Below are 23299 nucleotides of genomic sequence, written 5' to 3'. Positions count from 1 at the left end.
GGTGGGAGCATAGAAGCCTAATTACCTAAGGAGGCTAACTAATTAGCAGACACAAATGGTCTAATCACATTGACTAACTTCCCCTCCCCTCAAGGCTTAAAAACTCTCCTACCTTTTGTTTCTGTGGAGTTGTGCTGAATCTATCTCGCTTATCATGATAGTCTTTCTGGCCTCTTTAACTCTGTCCAGTGCGATTTTTCTTTGACAGTGGCCGGTAAGGTTATACTTTTAGCAAAAGTTGTTGCTCTTTCTGCTGATTATCCTTATACCTGATAGGATGGCTATTATCAAAAAGACAGGAAATATTAAGTGTTGATGAGGATGTGCAGAAAAGGGAAACTATACACTGTTGGTGGGAATGTAAATTAGTGCTGCCATTATGGAAAACAATATGGAGGTTCCTCCAAAAAATTAAAATAGAATTACCATAGGATCCAACAATTCCACTTCTGGGTATATATATCCAAAGGAAATAAAATCAGTATGTTGAAGAGATACCTGCATTCCCATGTTCATTGCAGCATTTTTCACAATAGCCAAGAAATGGAATCAACCTTAGTGTCCACCAATGGATGAATGGATACAGAAAATGTGGTACAGTAGTCCCCCCTTATCCATGGAGGATATGTTCCAAGACCCCTAGTGGATGCCTGAAATCACAGATGGTACAAAACCTATATGTACTATGCTTTTTTCTATACATACATATTTATCACAAAGTTTAGTTTATAAATTAGGCACAATAAGAGACTAAGAACAATAAATAATAATAAAATAGAACAATTATAACAATATGCTGTAATAAAAGTTACATGAATGTGTTCTCTCTCACACTCACTCTCTCAAAATATCGTATTGTACTGTACTCACCCTTCCTCTTCTACTTTTGATCTGGTGATCTGATAAACAAAACAGATACTACGTGTTTAATGGGCCAGATAATAGCAGATTGTAGTGAGTGCTTACAATTTTATGTTGCGTCAGCATCCATTTTTAAATATAAGTTTAACTTTCCCATGCCAGAAGCAGGGCTTAGTCACCCTGACACAGTTTCCAAGACTATGCTCTGGCAGATTAGGACTACCATATATATGCAAAATGGAATACTATTCAGCCTTAAAAAGAAGGAAATCCTGTCATTTGCAACAACATAGATGAAACTGGAGGACATTATGTTACATGAAATAAGCCAGGCACAGAAAGACAAATACTGAATGATCTCACTTACACATGGAATCTAAAAAGTCAAACTCATAGAAGCAGAGAGTACAATGGTTGTTACTAGAGGCTAGGGTAGAGATTGGAGAAATATTGCTCAAAGGACACAAAAATTCAGTTAGACAGGAGGAATAATTTCAGGAGATCTGTTATACAACATGGTGACCACAGTTAATAAAATGTATTGTATATGAGGAAATTGCTAAGAGAGATTTCAAATATTCTCACTACTAAAAAATGATGTCTGTGAGATAACAGATATGTTAATTAGCTTGATGTACTCATTCCACAATGTATACGTATATCAAAACATCATGTGATACACCATAAATATGTACAATTTTTATCAATTTAAGGTAATTTAAAGTAAAAATAAAATAAAACCCTCTAAAAAGTCAATTTAAGCCCAACACTTACAAAAACATAAATTATAAGTGATGATGTGCTTTGTGCTTCCACATGAACAGTTGGATGAAAATAAGTTCTCCAATCAAATAAGTTTGAGGTGTGTTTTAGGAAACACATTCATTTATTCTAGGACTTCCAGGAGCCTTGAACATGCTCAGAAGCACTGTGAATCTCCAAGAAGCCTTACATTATGCAGCCTCTCCCAAACTTGTTTGACTATGAAGCCATTTTTTTAGGTAACATCCCATGGTATTAGTAATTAATGGCTAAAAAGAGAAAGATATTACCATAGATTCATTGCACACTTTCCCATAGACTAGCATTATGATGGGCACCTAAGATGTATTTCCTACCCCCAAGGAGATTTGGCTCTGTATGGAAACTTTTTTTTATTTTTTATTGAAACATAATTGATTATACCTGTCTGTGGGATACAGAGTTGCATATCATTACCTATGTGCAATACATGATGCTCAAATCAGGATAATTTGTACATCCAATATTACACAATGTTACTATTTTTTGTGGCCCTTTATCGATTTTTTTGTATCATTTTGGGGTCTTTATCTCATTTAGTTCTGCTCTGATCATAATTATTTCTTTCCTACTAATTTTGTTTTGGATTGTTCTTGTTTTTCTAGTTCTTTGAAGTGTAGTGTTAGGTTACTTGAAATCTTTCTATTCTTTTGATGTGAGCATTTATTGCAATAAAATTCCATCATAGTACTGTTTTTGCAGTATCCCACAGGTTTCAGTATGATTGTCTTTATTTTCATTAATTTCAAGAAATTTTCTGATTTCCTATTTAATTTCTTCTTGGACCCAATAATCATTCAGGAGCATGTTGTTTAATTTCCTTGTGTTTGTATAGTTTCTAGAGTTTCATTTGTTATTGATTTTGAGTTTTAATCCATTTTGATCTGAAAAGATACATGAAATAATTTCAATATTTTTATTTGTTGAGACTTGATTTGTGACCTAACATGTGGTTTATCCTGGAGAATATTCCATGTGTTGATGAGAAGAATGTATATTCTGTGGTGGTTGTATGAAATGTACTGTAGATATCTGCCAACTCCAATTGGTCTAAAGTATAGTTTAAATCCTGCATTTCTCTATTGACTTGTTACCTAGATGATCTGCCTAATGTTGAGAAAGAGAGGTTCAGTTCCCCAACTATTATCATATTTGGGTCTATCTCTTTCTTTAGGTCTTATAGTGTTTGTTTTACATATCTGGGTGCTCTAGCGTTGGATGCATATATATTTATAATTGTTGTGTCTTCTTCTCAGATCCTTTTAGCATTATATAATGGCCTTCTTTGTCTCTTTCTATGGTTTTTGGTTTAAAGTCTATTTTATCTGATATAAGAATAGTTACTCCTGTTCGTTTCTCATTTCCATTTGTGTGGTATATCTTTTTCCATCCCTTCACTCTTAGACTGTGTGCCTTTACAGGTGAGATGAGTCTCTTGTAGACAGCCTATGGTTGGGTCTAGTTTTTTAATCCAATCAGCCAGTGGGGAATTTAATCCATTTACATTTAGGGTTGCTATTGAAAGGTATTGTATTACTACTGACATTTAATTGCTTTTTGTATGGCTGATTTAAATATCTTTTGTTCCTTTCTTTCTATTTTATTGTTTGTCTTCAGTTTCCATTGTTTTTTTGAGGTGGTGTGGTGTAGTTTCTTTCTCTTTCTCATTTGCATATCTGTTTACCAGTGGTGTTTGTACTTTCTCATGTACTCATAGTAGTGATTATCATTTTGGGGGGGTGCCAGGTGCAGGACTCCCTTAAAGATTTCTTGTAGAACTGGTCATGTGGTGGTGAGCTCCTGCAGTTTTTGTTTGTCTGGGAAATACACTATTTTCCCTTTATTTCTGAAGGATATTCTTGCCGGGTGCAGTATTCTTGGCTGGTAGTTTTTTTTTCTTTTAGTACTTTGAATATACCATCCCATTCTTTTCTGGCCTATAGGGCTTCTGCTGAGACGTCTGCTATTAGTCTGATGGGGACACCCAAGGTGACTTGATGCTTTTCTGTTGCTGTTTTTAGGATTCTCTCTTGTCTTCAAGTTGCCAATTTGACGACATTGTGTCTCAGAGAAGACCTTTTTGGACTGAGTCTTTTTGGGGATCTTTGAGCCTCTTCGATCTGAAAGTACATATCTCTACCAATACCTGGGAAGTTTTCTGCAATTATTTCATTGAATATGTTTTCAATGCCTTTTCCTTTTTTCTCCCTTTCCAGAACACCCATGATTCGGATGTTTGTGTGCTAACGTAGTCTGCTAGCTCTCTTAGATTTTCTTCTTTTTTTATACTTCTTTCTTTTTTTGTCTGCTTGGATTATTTCAAAAACACTGTCTTCAAGATCAGAAATTCTTTCTTCTGCTTGTTCTAGCCTGCTGCTTATGCTCTCAATTTTAGTTTTTATTTCACTGAATAAGTCAGTTCCAGGAGTTCTGTACATGCTTTTTTATGGCATGTATCTTTTTGCAAATTTCCTCCTTCATGTCCTGGATTGATTTTCTCATTTCATCATGTTGTTTAATTGAGTTTTCTTGTATCTCGCTGAGTTACTTTTGAGATTGTTACTTGGAATTCCCTTTCAGACATATCAAGGGTTTCCTGTAATATGGAGTCTGGTATTTGAGAATTAGAGTGTTCCTTTAGTGGTGTCATATTTCCTTGTTTTTTCATATTTCTAGTATCCTTATGTTGATGTCTAGTCATTAGTGGTTCCTTCTTCTATTACTCTGGGGTGGCTTTTGAGGAGAAAGACTTTCTGCTGTAGATTTGTTATATATTGCCCATTGGGTGGGGTATTTTAGATTTAGTTCTGGGTAGACTCAGTAGTTTCAGTAGTTCCAGGTAGAATCATTTGTTCTGGGTAGATTCAGCAGTTCTGGATAGACTTAGTACTTCCACGGTACACTGGCAGCTACATCTGTGGCTGGGGCTACACAAGAAGCTGGGCCCATGCAGATAGGTAGGGGTTGTGGGGGCAGTCAGGGTAGCTGGGACAGTGCAGGCAGAGCCCACACCAGTGGGGCATATGGGGTCATGTGGGCGGGTAGAGCCACACCAGCAGCCAGGTGGTTGGGGTTGCAAGGGGGGCCAAATGGATGGTCCCATGAAGTTGGGTGGAGCTGAGCTGATGGTTGGGTTTTGGGGTCATGTGGGTGGCCATGGCCACACAGGCAGCTGGAAGGCTGGAGCCGCACAGGCACCCAGCACCATGCAAGTAACATGGACTGCACGGTGGGGTGCACTGTGCAGGATGAACTCCTGTGCAAGGAGAAGGGCCATAGTTCTGGGACTAGACAATGGCAGAGGCAACCCCAGTGGTGGGGGGACAGGCTGGGCCAGGAACAGGAGGAGAGGTACCACTGGGAAGTGCTCATGGCCAAGCAGATATTTTCCCATGCAAGGGAGAATTTCTCTTGGCTGGTCCTGTTTTGTGAGATGTGGCGGCAGCTGAAGCCATGTGCCTCTTTCTCTTCTACACCACCCTGCTTGGTTTTTGTGCTCCACAGAGTCCTCACCTGGCTCCCTCCCATGCTCTCCCACCAATGCTCTCCCATGTACTTAGCAGTTCTTTCCTAGCTCTGGACCCTTTCTGTGGGAGGATCCTGTGTTGGGCATCTCTAGTACAATATCTTGCCCTGCCTCCTCCCTGTATGGGACATTGTAAAGTAAAGTTAAGCAGGCTGTTCTTGTGGCTTGTAAACTTTCAAAACAAAGAGCCATCTATACTTGAAAGTCCCTAAACAAATAAGAAATCCTAACATATATTTGAGTAACCTACCCTCATATATTTTAGTAAATTGTCTGGTACAAACTTTTACAGTCAAGTCTGTTCACTACAAAGATTCATAGGGATGGGGGTCCCAGGGAAAATTTAAAGGAGATGGCAGTGCCATGCCCAGAAGGAGAATAAGTCATGCCAAATTCCCCTCTCTTCTTCACTAGGGCATATCCAGTGGCTAAACAATGCCTGACACATAGCAAGAGCACAATAAGTTTATTGTTAGTTAATTAATCTAATTGTCACCACCTACCATCAAGTCTACCTCTGAAATATGTTTCCTATCTGTTTTTCTTCTCCTTCACACCTCCACTTGGTCAAAAGTAAAGTTTCTAATCAAGGAGTTCCAGAAAATTTGATTTAGAGCAAGTCAGAAATCATTACAGAATATTTTTAAAAAGATTGGGCCGGCCCAGTGGCGCACTCGGTAGAGTGCGGCACTTGGGAGCGCTGCGGCGCTCCCGCCGAGGGTTCGGATCCCATATAGAGACCAGTCCGCTCACTGGTTGAGCACGGTGCGGGCGCAACACCGAGGGTTGCGATCCTGTTACCCGTCATGAAAAAAAGACAAAAAGGAAAAAAAAAAAAAAAAGATGACCAAATTGTATCTTCGGCTTCTGTTTAATTTATAAATATGACTATCACTATTGTTTCTGTTTCTCTTTTCATAGAGCATTTTATTTCTGACCCTTGGCAAGAAAGGAACGGGTATTAGGACTTCAGAAAAACCACCTCACCATAGTTAAGTCTCACAGCCCAGCCTTAACAGAGGTGCCCTCTGGAGGCAGCCTTGCCAAAGTGCAGATTCTGATCTTGGTTGGTAATTAGTTTGTTTGGGTGTGTTTGCTTGCGTGCTTGCTTTGTTATTTTATTTGTTTGGTTTTTTTGCTTGAGGGGTGAATTAGTCTCTTTAAAAGTTACAATCTTTAAAAATTTAAAAGTCTGAAGTTTAGAAGCCATGCTCCCTCACATTTTATGTTGCTTTAACTCAGGATGTAGTTTAATCTTGTTTCCTAACTTGCTAACTATATTACTAATACATAGTAGCATGTAAAAAGAATACAGAAAAATGTGGACATGCTAAAATAGAAAAACATAGTCATCAGCAAGAGTCTTAAGCAAAATGAAAAGAAATTATCTGTACATGATTTCTGAAGATCAACTACATAAGAAGCAGCAAAGGTCTCTTTTCCAGAGTACAGGCAGCAGGTCACAGACCTCTAATCTTCCAAGGCAAACAGATCAATCCTGGGAACTTTCAGGGGTTAAATAGTCCTTCACCTTAACATGTAACTATGGATAACAAGGAACAGTAAGAAGAGTCCTCACACCCAGTTTCTCTGAACAAATGCCACAACTTTGTCAGGTAACTTCCAGAATAGTGCTTAAAGAACACTTAGATATTTTGCCTAAATTTTTCACTTTATATCAGCGTTGAGCATATACAAGGATTAGGAACAGTACTCCTTATTTAATGATTAATTTTATTTCTCTGATGAATTATACATGCAGAAGGGAAAGATATATTATTTGTATTGCTGGCTACAGTTTGAGCCTTGGAAGGAGTAGCATTCCATTTATGGAAAGAACTACTCCCTCATTTAACTGCTTTGGATTTGCAAAGACAGAATTAAAGGCTAATCTGGATAGTGTGATGTGAGCAGACAGAGGACAAAATACGCCTGCATATTAATATATCAGAAACATTAGAATTTTCTGCCAATAGCCCAAGAGAGAGAGAGTGTGGGGGCCAAGACTTAGGCTATGAGTTGCTCCCAACCTCATCTAAACTGTGTATATTTTGTAGTGAATTTTTGAGCCCCGAGAATACAGGAGTCCCCTGTACAATTGACTAACGACACTGACAACCCTTAACTGACAGATGCTTAGAATACATACGTGCAATCAAGAGCTGGGAAACCAAGCAGTGATGGGGTTGAAAGGGAGAGGATCAAGCCACAAGCAAAGTGACTCAATGAACGTGTCCTTCCCACAGACACCAATTTGTTATCAGCTTAGCTTTGGGCCTCAGACCCCAAACAAAATTAATATTGAGTATCTACTAGGTGCCAAGCATAGTGCTAGGTGTTTATAGCTATACAAACCCTCCACTCCATAAGGTAAAGACTAAAATGCCTATTTACAGATGAAGAACTTAAAGATTAGCAATGTTCCTTACTTTGCCTGAGAATATCCAGCCAGAAAGCAACAAAGTCAGGATTCAAATGCAAATGTGTCTGATTCTAACGACAGTGCTCTTTCCACTGTGTAAATTACCTCATTAATTTATTTATTCAATAAATATTTATCTGCTCAACACCTATTATGTGCCAGGCACCAAGAGAGCAGTGGAGAAGACATTGTCCCCACTTTCATGAAACTTTCATTCTAGCCAGGAGAGTCACACAATATGCAAGTAAATAATACATCAACAAGGTAATTAAAGGTGGTGATTAGTATTACGAAGGAAATAAGCAGAGTGATGTAATGGAAAATGAGGGAAAGCACATCCCTGGGCACTGAGTATTCTGGAAAAGGCTGTTTGAGAAGAAGACATTTAAGCCAAGTCCTAAAAGCTGAAAAGAAACCAGCCAGGCAAATATCTAAGTGCCAAGAATTTCAGACAGAGGGAAAAGAAAGGGCAAAGGCCCTGGTATGTTTGAGAACAGAAAGGAGTCCTATGTGGCAAGAACACAGTGAGCTACAGGAAGACTGGTACCAGAAGAGGTTAATAGAAACATAATTATTTTAAGATTTTATAGACCACAGTAACAAGTTTGCATTTTACTCAAAATTCAATAAAGAGCCACTGAGGATTTTAAGTAGGACAAGACATTATCTGATTGATATTTTATATAGGAACCATTTCTAATGTGGAATATGTTGGTATGCTGATGGAAATAATCCAAGAAAAGGAGATGGGAAGATAACTGAAAAAGTGACGTCCTTAAGAAAGTAAGAAAAGAATGGGAACCAAAGTGGAAAAGTTGTACTTCAGTAAGAGTAATGATATTTCTTCCATTGTAACGAGAAAAAGATGAGTCCAGGAGCAGATATGTTAAAAAGATAAGAAAGTTCTCTTACAATGGCTTTTATTTTCTCAGTGTTGTTTCAGTTAAGGGAGGTGAGGAAATCAGCTGGAAGGAGTGGGAAAGAGAAAGAGATCTGAGGAGGGACAATCCCAAATAAGGCTCCCTAGATGGTTCCACACTTGCCCTGTAGCTATGACTGTCCTTGGCACCACGGCTCAGTGCATCCCTAGTGTGTTTCCCTAGAAACACAACCACCTGTACCACATCACTGTAACTAACATGCTGAGGGTTGCAGGAGATGATCACACAACAGAACAACTAGAACTACTGAAAATGCTCGTCCCAGACGATTAGTTTCTTGTTAGTGTTCTCGCTCACGCTCCAGAGGAGTATATTATATGTTCTTCAGTTTAAAATCTCAATCTCTTTTTCTCTTCTCCCTCCCCCTACTCTTAGCAAATGAACTTGCCTAATATTTCTGAGTAAACAGAAGTCATCAAATTGAGACCTTCAATTTACTGCATATCTACAAATCTACCCACATCTGTTCCCATCTATTTCCTTTATGCTTGTTACAATGGCCCAGTCAAAGGCCAATCCCTCCATTTGTGTTCTAAATCCAAAACATCCTTCCTTCCCAGGGCCATTATCCCTGCAGATATTCCCCTGTTTTATATCTTCAGCCACTCCTTGTCTTTGGGAGGCTTCTCATAATTATTTGAATGTGTACTGCAGCCTTATTTTGAAGAAGAAGGAAAAGTAAAAGGGAGAGGGAGGAGAGGAGAAGGAGAGTGGAAGGAAAGGGAAATAAAGAAAAGGAAAAACTACCACATCCCTCTTTAGTTAGCTCCCTATCTCTCCACACCAGCTCACAGCTGAAGTCTGCAAAAGGCTGAGCTGTCTACAGACATTATACCATCCTATATCCAATTCTTTACCTCCCATTCCTACTCTACACACCCTAATCCAGCTTTCATTCCCATGATTCCCATTCTTCAGTTCACCAAGGACCTACTTGTTGCTAATTTAAGTGGGTACACTTCAGTTGTTATTGTACTTGATCTCTCGGCAACTTTCCATGCTCTGATTACTTTGTTGTTCTTGAAAAACTGTCTGTCTTTGCATCATGCAAAACCACCCTTTCTAAGTTTTTCTCAGTTGCTGCTCCTTCTCACTCTCTTGTACTGACTTCACCTTCCTCCACACTTCAGAACGTTGGACTTCCTCAGGACTGAACCTTGGGCCCCATCTATTCTCATTTTACATTGAAGATAGCAAACTGACAGCCTCCTAGTTCAATCCACAATGTATACTGTAGTGTCTGGAAAACAGTAGTCAATAGATATTTGTTTAAGTAATTAATTAGTTATAGGACTAGAACTCAATTGGGCAAGGGAAAGAGGACACATTGTGAAACTAGCCACTAAAGCAAGCCCCAAGACAAGCAATTTCTCCCCACCCCACATCAACAAATTCTCAAACCAATCAACATAAACTACCTAGACTGGACAGTTGATCAAGAATTAACTTAACAATAAAAACTTGAGCACTTCTTTGACATCTGGTTATTTTAAAACACAACTTGGAAATTGTTTGGAGTATTTTAGCCCTTAAACCAGGGATTTGCCATCAATAAAATCATACAACTAAATTATATACAAATGAGAGTTAGCTTAGACCTCCCAGAAAAACAAGGGTCAAACAAAGACACTACCATCAGATTTCCTACTTGATTCTCTTCTAACATTCGGTGATGGGTTTTGGTGTTACCCTTCCTTCTTATCAATTCAGTGACAGTCAGTCAGCAAAGACAAGACAGGACCAAACAGTATGATCTAATTCACCTGTTGTTAGGCCAATTTTATTTCAGTATAACTCTGGTTAAATTCAACTTTTTTCAAAACCAGCTGATATCAAAGAGCAGCACCATGCTAAACTCATCCGGAACACTTGTTTAGCCAATATTTGGCTCTATACAAAATCACCAGAGACCAGTTAATCAACAAAGAACTTCCCTATCCAGAACTCATCCCAAAACAGCTGTTATTCAAGATCAAACACTACACAAACTCATCTGAAATCAATTTATTAGAAAAGAGCTTCCTTTTTCAAAGCTCATCCAAAGGCAGCTGTTCAGGCAGAACCTACATCTATACAAATGCATGCAAAACAAGCTGATCTGCAAAGAATTCTCTTGTCCAAAAGCGCTATTCAGCAAGGAGTCACCTCTAAACAAACTCAGTGAAACAAGTCAATATACAAAGAGCTATACCATTCAAAACTCATCCAAAAACAGTTCCCTCTAAACAAACTCAGCTAAAACTAACTTATCAGAAAGATGCTTTTCTGCCAAAAGCTGGTCCAAAAATAGATGTTCAATTAAGACCCAAATCAGCACACAGCCACTCAAGAATAACTGATAAGAAAAGAGCCACACCATCTAAAATGCATCCAAAAGCAGTTGTTTCATCAGGTGTTGCCTTTCTGTACGGTCATCCAAGAGCAGCTACTAAGCAAACAATTGTCCTGTCCAAATCCACTCTTAAAACAGCTATTCAGACAGGAGCTTGCTCTCTAAAAACTCATACAAAACTCTGCAGTCAATCAAAATTTCATCTATCAAAATATTTTCCAAAATCTGCTATTCATTCATAAAAAACTCATAAATCTCAATCTTAACCAAAACCTCCTTTAAAAATATTTGATCACACCAAATTTTGTCCAAATCCACAAATCAGCAAAAGACCTAAACAAACTGAATCTACAAAATGAATTTTTTTCTCCTATGTCCCTTAGACAAACCTACATACTGATCCAGTATGCTTATTTCCAAGCTCTTACCCTCAAACCCAAATCACTACTATAACTGTCACTGTCCCTGCTACTACTATTCCTAAAGAGACTTCCACCACCAGCACCACATTTGCAGTTCTAGCTTTATCGATAATTCCCATGCTAGCATCTGCTACAACAATAAAACAAACCACAGCATCCTACAGCATTTCAGAAGCTGAAATCTACAATGACTTTGAAACAAAAGAATCCCCCTATGATGACACCAAACTTTACACTGACTGCAACTTTGAAATCACAGAATCACATACTGACCTTCCACTTGGCTTTGAAACTTCCTATTCTCCTGATTACTTCTATGAAACTGAAAGTAACTGCCCAATTGACAATATTGACTCAAACTACATATATTTTCAGCACCATTCCAGAAACTCATCTAAAGCGTCATACCATCATCCAAACACTGGAATCATGAATTAATTTCTTATACTAGTACTGCATCTATTACCCTTCCCTTCAGCATCCTCATTTGTAGATCATTTGTAGGATGTTCCTCCCTATTTCGAAAAATCACACCCAAGCTTATTTTTTTAAAACTCATAATATGTGTGTACTTTTAATGTTGAGTTGAAATTTTTCTACACAAACAGAATACACGTTACAACACCCTATCAAGCTTAACCCCATTGCATGCAGAAATTTTATACAATATATGCACATTTGTGATGACATTATATAGTAAACTTTATCACTTATGACCAAGGGCCAACTCACTCTGCCAAGAAGTCTGGACATATTTTCTTGATACCCCTTCTAAAGAAAACTTTGAAAGGTTAGTAAAAACCTATATGGTTTTATTCTATTTAGTAGCATTTTAGGTATACTTAATTCAGTGGCTGTCCTTTGGTATCTACCAAACTACTCCATAGAAAAGTAGCTCTGCATTAGGCCTCCAAGCATATGCCCTAGTTTCCTCTGGGATAGTACAAATTGGTCAACAATTTTAAATCCTTTTGTAAATTTAGAAAGACAAACAAATGTTAACTCAATTCAACCCATATTTATTGCTCTGTCACATGCAAGGTACTATGCTGGGAGCTTACAGAGAATGGAAAAGTTGAGCAACACAGAGAATCTTCCCTGAAATCTAATATCTCAAAACAATAACACAAATAACAATAGCATCAGTCAACGTAGAATAAAATAAATAAGAAAATCATAAATTCCAAAAGGGCTTCAGGGATGGAAAAGACTGACTTCAAATTAGAGGAACAAAGAAATACTTAATGAAGATTGTAGCATAAGGAAGGAGGATCTTGAATAATGAGTAGAACACTGACAGCCAGAGATGAAAAGGTGGATTTTAGGTGGAGAGAATACCATAGACAAACTCAGAAAAACAAGATGAAAATGCACTTTGGCTCTTTTCTGACCTTTTGCGCATACATCCATTTTACCTGTGCTACATTATATGGTGAGTGGATACTTGCTGGGTTTCCCACAGAATGTAAGCAGGGACTTTGTCTTATTCACTTTTGTAACCTAGCACCAAGTACAAATCCTAGCCCAGTGCCACCTAAGTATATGTTTAATAAATATCATTGGAATTACAATGCATCAGGAAATGCTGGATGTTGTTTCCAATTATTAATTTATTCAACCAAGCTATCACTATAATTAATTACAATCATATGTCTCAAATCCTTTTGATGTTGGGATTGAAGTATCAAGAGGAAAAAGGAAAGATAGAAGATTTCCAGTCTGGATTATCCTTTCATGGCCAAACAGATGCCCTTAGACTGGGATTCACAAAGAGTGCCTTGGGTCTGGGTAATTACAGATCATCCTATATCCATTGGGTATGGTTGAGTTGGGGAGAGGGCACATTTCTTGGCTTGAGAAATCCTAGAAATTCAGGATCATATAAATCACTAGATAATTCCACCAAGATTCCTATCAACTGGAAATTCTTATCCTGGGTCTTCATAGTTTGGCTCTCAGGAGATTCATGAAACCTCTGAAATTGCCTGATAAATGTTGTATTCATCAGTATATATGCATTTTCTTGAGGAGATGTGTGCATAGATTCAATCAAGTTCTCAAAAGGGTCCATAACCCGAAGAAAATCAAAATTAAAACCAAAACAAAAAAGATCAAGGAATGCCTAGACCTTCAGGGCTAAGAGATGTCACCTGTAGTTCATAAAACACTTTAATGAATCCTGATACCCTAAGTCATTTCAGAAACATAAATTATCTCACTGTTTTTGCTGATGCCTCCTTGACTTGAAGTGATTTGGGAATTTTCCCCCTTTTATAGTATTTATTTCCTGATACTCAACTCCCTAATTACATTACTGCAAGATATCTGCTTTCAGACTTAAAATTTCTTGTCTAAGAAATTACTCAGTCTTCTTAATTTTGCTTGTTTATTATGGTCTAATCCCACTGACTGTTTGGTTTCCTGGCTAGGGCATGTCCCATTCCAGCTTGGGGTTGGAGGCATGTCTGCAACAGGCAATCAACGCACTGTCAGGTCCCTGAATCACCTGATGCCCAGACAGTCACAATGATTCAATCCGAATGAGCTATTCACCAGAACCATACTCTAGACTGGCAATAGAACACAGGTCTCCTCACCTGAGCCCAGGAAGAACACTGTGTAAAATTCAACTCTGCCTCTACCAAAAAGAAAAAAAAATAAAATACAGGAAGCCCCTCACTCTGCACATTCACTGAAAATAATGCCCAGGGGAAGTAAACTCCCCAGTGTCATGAGCTTCCTTCCATACAATGTGCTTGCTTGAATATTTAATGTCCCCCAAACTAAAACTTGAATGAGGGCAGGAAATTTTTTCTGTTCCATTCACTGTCTTAACAATGGGACAGAGACTGAAACAATGATAGAGTTCATATGTGTTAAATGACAGAGTGCTATATATTAAATGATGGGTTGGAAAAATAAATGGAATGAATAAAAGAAAGAGTGAATTTGCCTACGAAATCCTGTGAGAACATAAAGTTGCTTCCTCTTGACATCCTTCAGCATTTACGCTCCATTGTTCCTCTCAGTATCACCCCTTTTATCATGGTATTCTCTGTCTCATTAATCATTTATTCTCCAAATCCACTTCAAACCTCATCTCTTCTCTAAATTCTTTCCTCAGCTTAACCTTGCTCTGGGTGCTATAGTATATACCTCTACTACGTATTCATCAACATGCAGTGACCATCTGGTGCTTTGAAATATTATAAACATAGAAGACTAAAGAAATATAAGACTCCCCAGGAACTCCCCATCTAGTTCAAGAGAAACAAAAATTCAAAAATAATACAGGAGCTATATAAAATAGTATCTTACCAAATACTAAAATGAGTAACTGAAACAAACAAAAAAAAAATGCCATACGTAGTTAAAATAGGTATCTCTCTAGTCCTATTTCCACTGCTCATCTTGTGACAGGGAACAATAACGTCACTCCTTCAGATCTAGACCCGTGATCTGGCTGGGAGCTCACTTCACATTCTTTTTTTTTTTTTTTTTCTCTTTATTTTCATAGCAGTTTTAGTTTTACAGAGAAATTGAGCAGAAAGTACAGATCATTCCCACAGCCTCCCCACACATATACACACTTTCTCCTATTATTGTCATGTTACATTAGTGTGGTACTTGTATTACAATTATGAACAGTATTGATATATCCTATTAACTTAATTTCACATTAGGGTTTCCTCTTTGTACTGTACAGTACTGTACTGTACTGGGGTTTACCAGTACATAATGTGATGTATTCACCATTGTAGTACCGAGTAGAATAGTTTGCTGCCCTAATAATTTGCATTCTGTGTGAGTTTCTTTCTATTCTTCAGACCCCAGCTCAAGGGTGGCCTCCTCTGTTAAGCCTTCCCTGCCCTTCCCCCCACCCAGCAAAATTAGCCCCGCTGTCCTTCACACCTGTGCTACATGTACCACACATGTGGCTGCTCGTGAACCTTTGTGTTTCCCCTCCTAGGCAGTGTTCCCCATTCCTAACAGAATAGCTGTCAGATATTGAATAGTTAGAGAAAAACTTTAGAGAACGCTTCATCATCTCAGTCAATTTTCCATTTACAGACACTTTACTGTTAAAAAAATAAATAGAAAAGCTGAACTTCAGGTGGCCTTCTGTGTGAAATCCTGGTATGACACAGATTCATCATTGATTTGGTCTCAGAAATTGTTCAAGAGATCCTACCTTCCTTCTGTCCCTCTGTGGCATATCTCAGAATCTCCAGGTGAAGCCCAGAGCCCTGAAAATAAGCAAAATAATTCAACATTTCTGGAACATTTGGCCATATTTATTGAAATTTAAATGTATACATCCTTTAATATGGTATATCTAGGAATACCACCTACAGAAATACTCCCATATATGAGAGCTCATAAACTGAAGCACTTTTATAATTACAAAATAGAAATGGATTTAATGTCTACCAAAAAGAAAAGAGAATGTAACATAATATAACCATTAAATAAATGAAATAAATCTATGTGTACTAACACATAAAGTTGTCCATTATTTGTGAGGTAAACAAGGTAAGTTACAGAGTAATACACACAAGAGACTTCTTTTTTTAACTATACACAGAGTCCTATATTTTGCTGTGAGATTTATATGTTCATACTTAGATGATAAAACAGATACATCTGGGAAATTATTCAGGAAGAAGATGGAGGTGAAGAAGAATTTTAATTTTGTTATTGTCTGCACTTTTTTAATTACACAAGGCATGTCTCCCTGAAATACCCTCTATTCAAATGGTAGACATTGGGTAATATAATGTCTGCAGCCAGTAACCCACCTAATGAAGTGTTGGAAAATGAAAGAAAACAAATGATTTCACAGACAGCTAAATCCTGATTGGTGTCTCAGTTGCCAGTCTCCTGGAGCTGAGTTTAAATTCCTTCTACAAACTCATAAGTCATCAAAGGGTAAAATTTTTCTCCAGAGTAAACTGGAAAAATCAACTTTCTATACATTTTGCCTGGTGGAGTCAAAGGTAACATTAATTGGCCATGCTTCAAATAGAGAATCCATTTTTTGTTTAAGTATCATCTTCTCTCAAAAGAAAAAAAATCGAGTGAAAGACCAACACTGTTTTGTTGTTATAGGTAGCAATTTGAGACATGAAGACTGCGATTCTCCTGTTTTGTCTTCTGGGATCAACTCAGTCATTACCAGTAAGTGTGTGTGTTTATTTTATGTACCACCCAGCCTCAGCAGCATCTCTAGCTGTGGACCTATCTCTGTTCCTGTCCTCCATCAAAATTGCTCTGTTCTGTGACCCATTCTCTTAGTTTCCTGTTTTTATTTTCCAAGGCAAAAGATAACAAACTAATAAGATATTGATGCATATTTAAATATATTGCATTTTTAAATGCCTCCACTCTATCATGGTAGAATTTCAATTATTTTGGCAGAGCAATAGGGTAGAAATTAGGAGACAAAGGAATGCCTTAGATTATATCTACTCAAAGTGAATAATTAGTTTATTTTCCAAAAAGAATTTAAGATTTTTGTGGTAACTAGTTATGTGATTATGACTGAAAAGGTAAACTATATTTTTTGATTTTCCTAATTGGGAATATGAAATGTCTAAGCTGTATAAACTCTAAACGGCTGCTAAATTGTATGATACCAAAGGCATATTATAAAGTGGTCAGCATTTTTGACTTACAACATTTCATCACAAAATGTGTTCACATATAACAGGCTTCTGATAGAAAGGAGCACTAGTCCTCCAATGCTTACTCCAATTGTCCACCATTATTTTGTAGACATACAGATGAGTGGTTTGGATCTCTAAGTGGACTTCTCTTTGACTGTTCAAGATGCTTGATTATAGACATTAAAAATGTAATTACAAGATATTTGCTATGAAATAGCAGAACAAAAAGAAACCATTCTTAATCAATCCTCAAACTCAGTTGATGCTTCAGTAGTCATCCATGCAATCAACAAGTATTTATTGAAAACCCTGTATGCCAGACATTGCACTAGTTGCTGAAGATACAATAAGAGAAAAAAAAGACATGCTCCCTCATGATGTTCACAAGGACTGTAGATATTAATCAAATAGTTTTTTTAAGTTATTTAAAATGTTAAATTATAAATAACTTGGATTAGTTCTGTGAAGGAAATGAACAGGGTGAGTTTGTAGGGAGATGGAACAAGACATAAATAACCAACCTCCCTCTTACTTCACTTTGAATATGCATATGTCCTCCTTGAAAGAAGTTGTCTGTGAAAATTTAATCTTCTAAACAATGTACAGTAGGTAGTTAGTTTTTTTGGTAAAACAAATGGATCTTTCACTTCACCAAATAAATTTACCAAAAGGTTCTTCGACATAGAGTCTCTCTAGTATATTTAAACTACCATGCAATTTGTAAAAGCTCAAGATAAACAAAACTTTCCAGCAGCACAGCCCTCCTGCAAGGTGCACTGAGAAGTAGAGTGTAGGCTAATTCAGACTAATAATAACCAATAATGTGAGAGCAGCTAGATAGTGGGGTGGAAGGTGGGGGAGGTAACACCGATGTCTATTAGGTGTAAAAACAGTATTTATCAAATGAAAAGTCAGGGCACATGGACAAGTTAATTTTTATTGTTTGTAAACAAATTTATTGAATTACCATAAAGGCATAAAAAATAAATCCAACTGCAAATTAGGACACATAACAACAGCCTAGTGATTATTTTCTGTAGATCAAAATCTGGGAATGAGTGTCAGACAGAGAATACTAAGAGTAGAAAGAAGGGAAATAAGACAAAGTCACAGGAAGTGGATGCCCTGGAAGAAAACAAGATTTCATTCTCTCAACAACTGTTTGTTGAGTGTCTACTGTATGCTAGGCACTGATTTATCTGTTTGGGATGTATCATTAAGTAAAACACAGTATTTCTGCACTTGTGAAGTTTACATTTTAGCAAGGAAACAAACAGTAAATGATGAACATCTTAAATCAGTAGATTACATAACATGTGAGAAGGTGGGGAGTGCTGTGGAAAACAGAGCACAGGGCAAAGAAAGATGAAGCAGGCCAGAGGCAGGGACTTGGGAGCACACACTAGAGATACTGGAAATGGGGCAGCTTGTCTATTCAAGAGAGTGGTCAAGGTAGGCCTCAATAAGAAGGTCAATTCAAGTAAAGACCTGAAGCAGGTGAGGGAGTGAGCCACTGTCTGGGGGAAGAGCATTCCAGACAGAGAGAACAGGTGGAGGTGAGATCCTGAGGTAGGAGTGGGCTTTACCTGTCCCAGAAACGGCAAGGAGCCTGGATGGCCACAGCAGAGTGAGCAAGAGGAAATGAAATGGTGCATAAGGTCAGAGAGGCACTGAGGACCCAGAACGTGAGGGTCTTGTAGGCCACTGTACAGTCTCTGGCTTTTACTCTGAGTGAGACTGGCAGTCGATGCAGGCACTGAGCAGAGGAGTGCCGAGGTTAGACTATTGTTTTCAAAGGGTCACTCTGGCTGTTGTGCTAGCAATAGACCGTAGGGAATGAAAAGACTTATTTACAAAATTTATATCTACATAATCTTAAAGCTGATAGGGACCTCCAAGGATAGATAATGACAACTTCTCCTCTTACAACTAAGGGGAAGAGTCCAAAGTGAAACCAAGAGTTTGTGGCTGCTCCAAGGTAAACCCAAAGTGACCCAAGGGCTGATGCAGGGCTGGAGAGCCATACCCCACTACTCTCTGGGACACATCCAGAAGCAAAGGCAGACTGAGGTCAGCCTGGCCAAGGAAATCGTTTATTCTTTCAGGGACTAGGACCACTTGCAGAGATCCTAGAACTGGCTCTGCCACTCACCATGTCACGTTGGGCAGGTTACTGGGCTTCTGTAATACAACTAGGCCATATGGACAGGAAGGGCATTTTCACCCCAGAATTTATTGATTCTCAATACACTAGGAAAATATCCTGGTGAGGAAAGAAACTGAACTTCCACTAATGAGCAACATGTCAGGCATGAGGCTAAACTGGGAAGATTCATGAAAATTATGTCTAAATTATACAGCTTTACCTTCAATCATTGAGAAAAAGCAAAATGTGCCCCAGAGACTATATATATTTCATGTCCTGGCAAAAGAGAAAGGCAGTTACAGAAAAAGGATGGGAGCCAGGAACCACCACCAGAAATTCCATGTGCCCTTGACCCCCCTTTCCTCCACCCCACCCTCACAACCCTACCCTTTCTGATACATTTTTTCACTCTATAATTCCATCTCTTGCCATGCATAAAGTGTTGCAGGGATTAAAACACACAGAGTTTAAAGACAGACATTTTTGCATTTGGGACAATCTGTTACCTTCTGGACGTAAAGGGATACAAGACCTCAAACATATTCCTGCCTCATCAAATATTTGTTTTCACAGAAGCAGCTCAATCCTGCTTTGGGACTTCCTCCAACAAAGGTGGCTCTGAATCAGGCAACACCACTCAACCAACAGCAACCAAATCAAGTAAGAGTTATACAACAGGGAAAATGTACAATTCAAGTAAAGACTAGAAAATGTACAAACCAGCAAAGAAAACATGTTAAGAATGATGGATTCAAAATCAATATTTACACAGAGCCTCATGACTAAACAAGAGAGAAAGAGGCTTTCTATTTGAGAGAGGGGAAAAAAGAACCAATACATTTTTTGGAAAAGATTGAATAGGAAAAGCACATCATCCTCACTCTTTTTCCTTTTGTCTGCATAATAATTTGGTTTAGCAACCACATCTAGCAAACCTTAAAAAGCAATAGCTTTGCTTATTTACAAAGCTTGGTTGTCTATACCCTTGAGATACTCTGACATATCATGTGTGGGATTTACCAGAGATAGCAGGGCATCAGAGGCGATCTATAAAAATAACTGCAGATGGTTTTCTTAAGTTTCATTGTTGCTGACGAGCTGATAAGTTACTTTCTTTGAAGCATATTTAAATACTTTTGAAAACTGCATTATCACTTGGCTATTACCCTTCCTCCCACTCCAACGCTTCCTGTGCTGTAAAGGACCCTGCCTTATCTACATCTAGATTTTGTGAAATAGTACAGCCAGATGTCTAAAGTCTTCTTTTTAGTCCAGGGACAAATCTCACTCCTTAAGGATCGAGAAGCTTATACAATTTAGGGAACTGCTGTAAGAAAAAGAATACAAAATTAGGTGTGTAAAATTAGGTACCAAAATGAATATTTATAATGACATAAGAAATAAGTAAATCACAATTTTTTAAGGCTGATTAATACCATAAACATAACACATTGCTAGGGCACCTCCCAAGTTTGTGAAAAAGGGCAATGCTAATGAGAGGCCCTAAAGCTTCACCTTCATTTACCTTCATGATAAATCCACCTCTGACGGGAGTATAGATTAGTTAAGGTTATTCACTGTGGAAACAGACAACCTCTTGTCTCACACATCAATTTCAATACCCTGCAGGTCTTCCCTTCCTTAAGTCTGATACCATTAACACAGATGCTCACACTGGGGTCAAATCTGCAACTGGTAAGTACTCTTTTATATTATTTTAATATTCATTGTTAAATAAATATAATGCCTAGCATTATGCATATATGTGTGTATGTGTATACATGCAGATATGGGTGTGTACACCCACAAATGTACACAAATACATATTCATTGTAGATAAGTTGAAAGAGAGAAGACAGAGAAAAAAAGTCAGAGAGTTGGACACTCTTCAATACATCATAAAAATCTTTTCTTAATAAGAGAGTCTCTAAACGAATCGGTCTAATTCCCAAGTCTTTACTTCTCCAGTTTCTCTCACCTCTTCTCCAATCTCCTCTCCCTATTCCTCCAACATACCTTCTTTGATGCCCCTATAACTTCGACACACCCTCATAAACACTATGACTGCTATCATCACCCCAACAACAGGAGCAAAGTAGATAGACAGATCTTCAGTCTTCTTATAAAATATCTGTATAATTCACTATGTTTGGGGGAGAAAAATAGTGAGTTCCCTTCCTGATTAAAGTGAATTTTTCTCCAGTGGCCAGATTGAAATATAGTATTAGTTCATGTTCCAGGCTAGATATTTTATTCTGACCCTCAAAATTTTCATGGAGATACCTATAAAGGAGTTCATTTCTTCATTAAAAAGCCATCAGAAAAATTCCAGGAACCATTGCTATTATAGCCAAAAGCGGGGAGCAGAGATAAAATCATCAAGAAATTCTCAAAGAAAATGGGCTAAATGCCAAAGAAAAACTTAATATCAGAAAAGTTGGTCCTGGACCTTGTGGTTGTACTAGCAGGCTAAACAAGTCTTTGAATTTCTTCTCTATATCTAATTCCTGAGACAATAGAATTTTATGTGTTTACATAGCAAATCTTCCTTTAAACATAATTTACATTTAGTAAATACATTTTAGTTTTCTGAATGTACAAGTTGAAAAAAAAATGAAAATATTCTTTGTCACCCCACAGCTACATCCTACTGCAGGAATGACTCCTGGTGCCCAGACCCTGCCACTGACCCTGGGGGCATTGAATGTACAACACCATCTGCAACCACAAGTAGGTTCAACACGTTCAGTCTAACTTTGGAGAACACTTTCTCTCAGGTGGAGGTCTAAAGGAGAGAAAGAATTTTTTCAAGCTTCTCGAAAATTTTACCTATATAATTTGCAGACAGATTTTCTACTGAACACAGTATTTGGCAATTTGGTTCTTGCTGAAAACATACCCAGAAAACTGAACATGCTGCCCCATAACCTTTCTAGAATACATTTGTAATGGGTAAGAGGAAACTGTGAAGAGTTGAGGAAGACTGAAAAGTGAAGGCTGTAAAAAAGGAAAGCGAGAGGTATCAGGATTTTCTCTCCAGCATGTTCTGTTTTCTACTGAAGACTTTCTGGGTGATCAAGATCATCCCAAAGAAAAATTAAGAGGTGGATGAAGTTTATCTTCAGCAAATCTAATCTTCTCCTTTTTGTACACAAAAGTCCACAAGGACTATCTAATTATTTCTCACCTCTTACCATCACTTGTTTTCAAGAGAAACCCTGTAAAAACTTCTCACCCGAAGACATAAATGACATACTTTAGGCATCACTCCTTTTGGCAGGGTTTGCATTTTAAAAAGAACAAAATCCAAATGTTTAGCTTCTTGAAACTTCTCTAAATAGCTTAACAAGCTCTGGAGAAAAATACAATAATCCTTGTATGGCTACACTAAGCTGTTAGTGGATAGCTTATTTTCCCCAACATGTGACCTTAACCCCCATCATCCTCACATAATGTTCTAATTTTTTTGTAGAAGTGTTTATTGCTTATTATCTAAGTAACATATGTTCATCATAAAGAATTTAGAAAATACATATAAGGGTACTACGAAAATTTCACAGAAAATAGAATTAAAAGATAATATAAATCTTTTCATGAACTTTTTGAAGTACCTTCATATAAGGAAAAAGGAAAAATACATCCCATCCCTAATCCTGTCACCCAGAATCAAACCCTATCAACATTCTAGGAAATGTCCTTTCAGTCATTTTTCTATACATATGAGTACGTTCTTAAAAGAAAATATGTTATTACTATATTTAATGTTCTGTAACCTGATTTTCTCTATTAAGCACATTTTGAATTATTTTCAAGTTTTGAAATATTCACTTATAACATTGTTTTTAATAACTGCTTACTATGCCATTATGTACTAAGTTCCCTATTGTGAATATTTGTATGTTTTCCCAAACTTTTTGCCTCTTTAAATAATGGTAAGCTAGGGGCCGCCCGGTGGCGCACTGGATAGTGCGCCGCTTGGGAAGCGCGGCAGCGCTCCCGTCCGAGGGTTCGGATCCCACGTACAGACCGGCTCGCGCTCACTGGCTGAGTGAGGCGCGGGAGCAACGCCGAGGCTTGCGATCCTGTCGCCGGTCCCCGGTCCGGTACGGGGGCAACACTGAGGGTTGCGATCCGTTGCCGGACACGGAAAAAAGACAAAAAAAAAAAAAAAAAAAAAAAAAA

General features: G+C 37.9%; 1 protein-coding gene across 1 annotated transcript in view; it reads left to right on the top strand.

Moving 5' to 3' along the window:
• Nucleotides 1-16429: 16429 nt before the first annotated feature.
• AMTN (amelotin) overlaps nucleotides 16430-23299 on the top strand; it is a gene marked incomplete at its 3' end in the record, with an annotated part of 15762 nt that continues 8892 nt past the window's right edge. The window contains exons 1-4 of the mRNA XM_008587091.1: nucleotides 16430-16483; nucleotides 19694-19777; nucleotides 20747-20812; nucleotides 21758-21847. Coding sequence (XP_008585313.1) covers nucleotides 16430-16483; nucleotides 19694-19777; nucleotides 20747-20812; nucleotides 21758-21847 — 294 coding nt within the window. The remainder of the gene's footprint in view (nucleotides 16484-19693; nucleotides 19778-20746; nucleotides 20813-21757; nucleotides 21848-23299) is intronic.

Source organism: Galeopterus variegatus, unplaced genomic scaffold (genome assembly GCF_000696425.1).
Source record: "Galeopterus variegatus unplaced genomic scaffold, G_variegatus-3.0.2 Scaffold4248, whole genome shotgun sequence".
NCBI classification, from domain to species: domain Eukaryota; kingdom Metazoa; phylum Chordata; class Mammalia; order Dermoptera; family Cynocephalidae; genus Galeopterus; species Galeopterus variegatus.
Note: the sequence above shows the minus strand (reverse complement) of the source record. Positions and strands in the feature narration are given on the sequence as shown.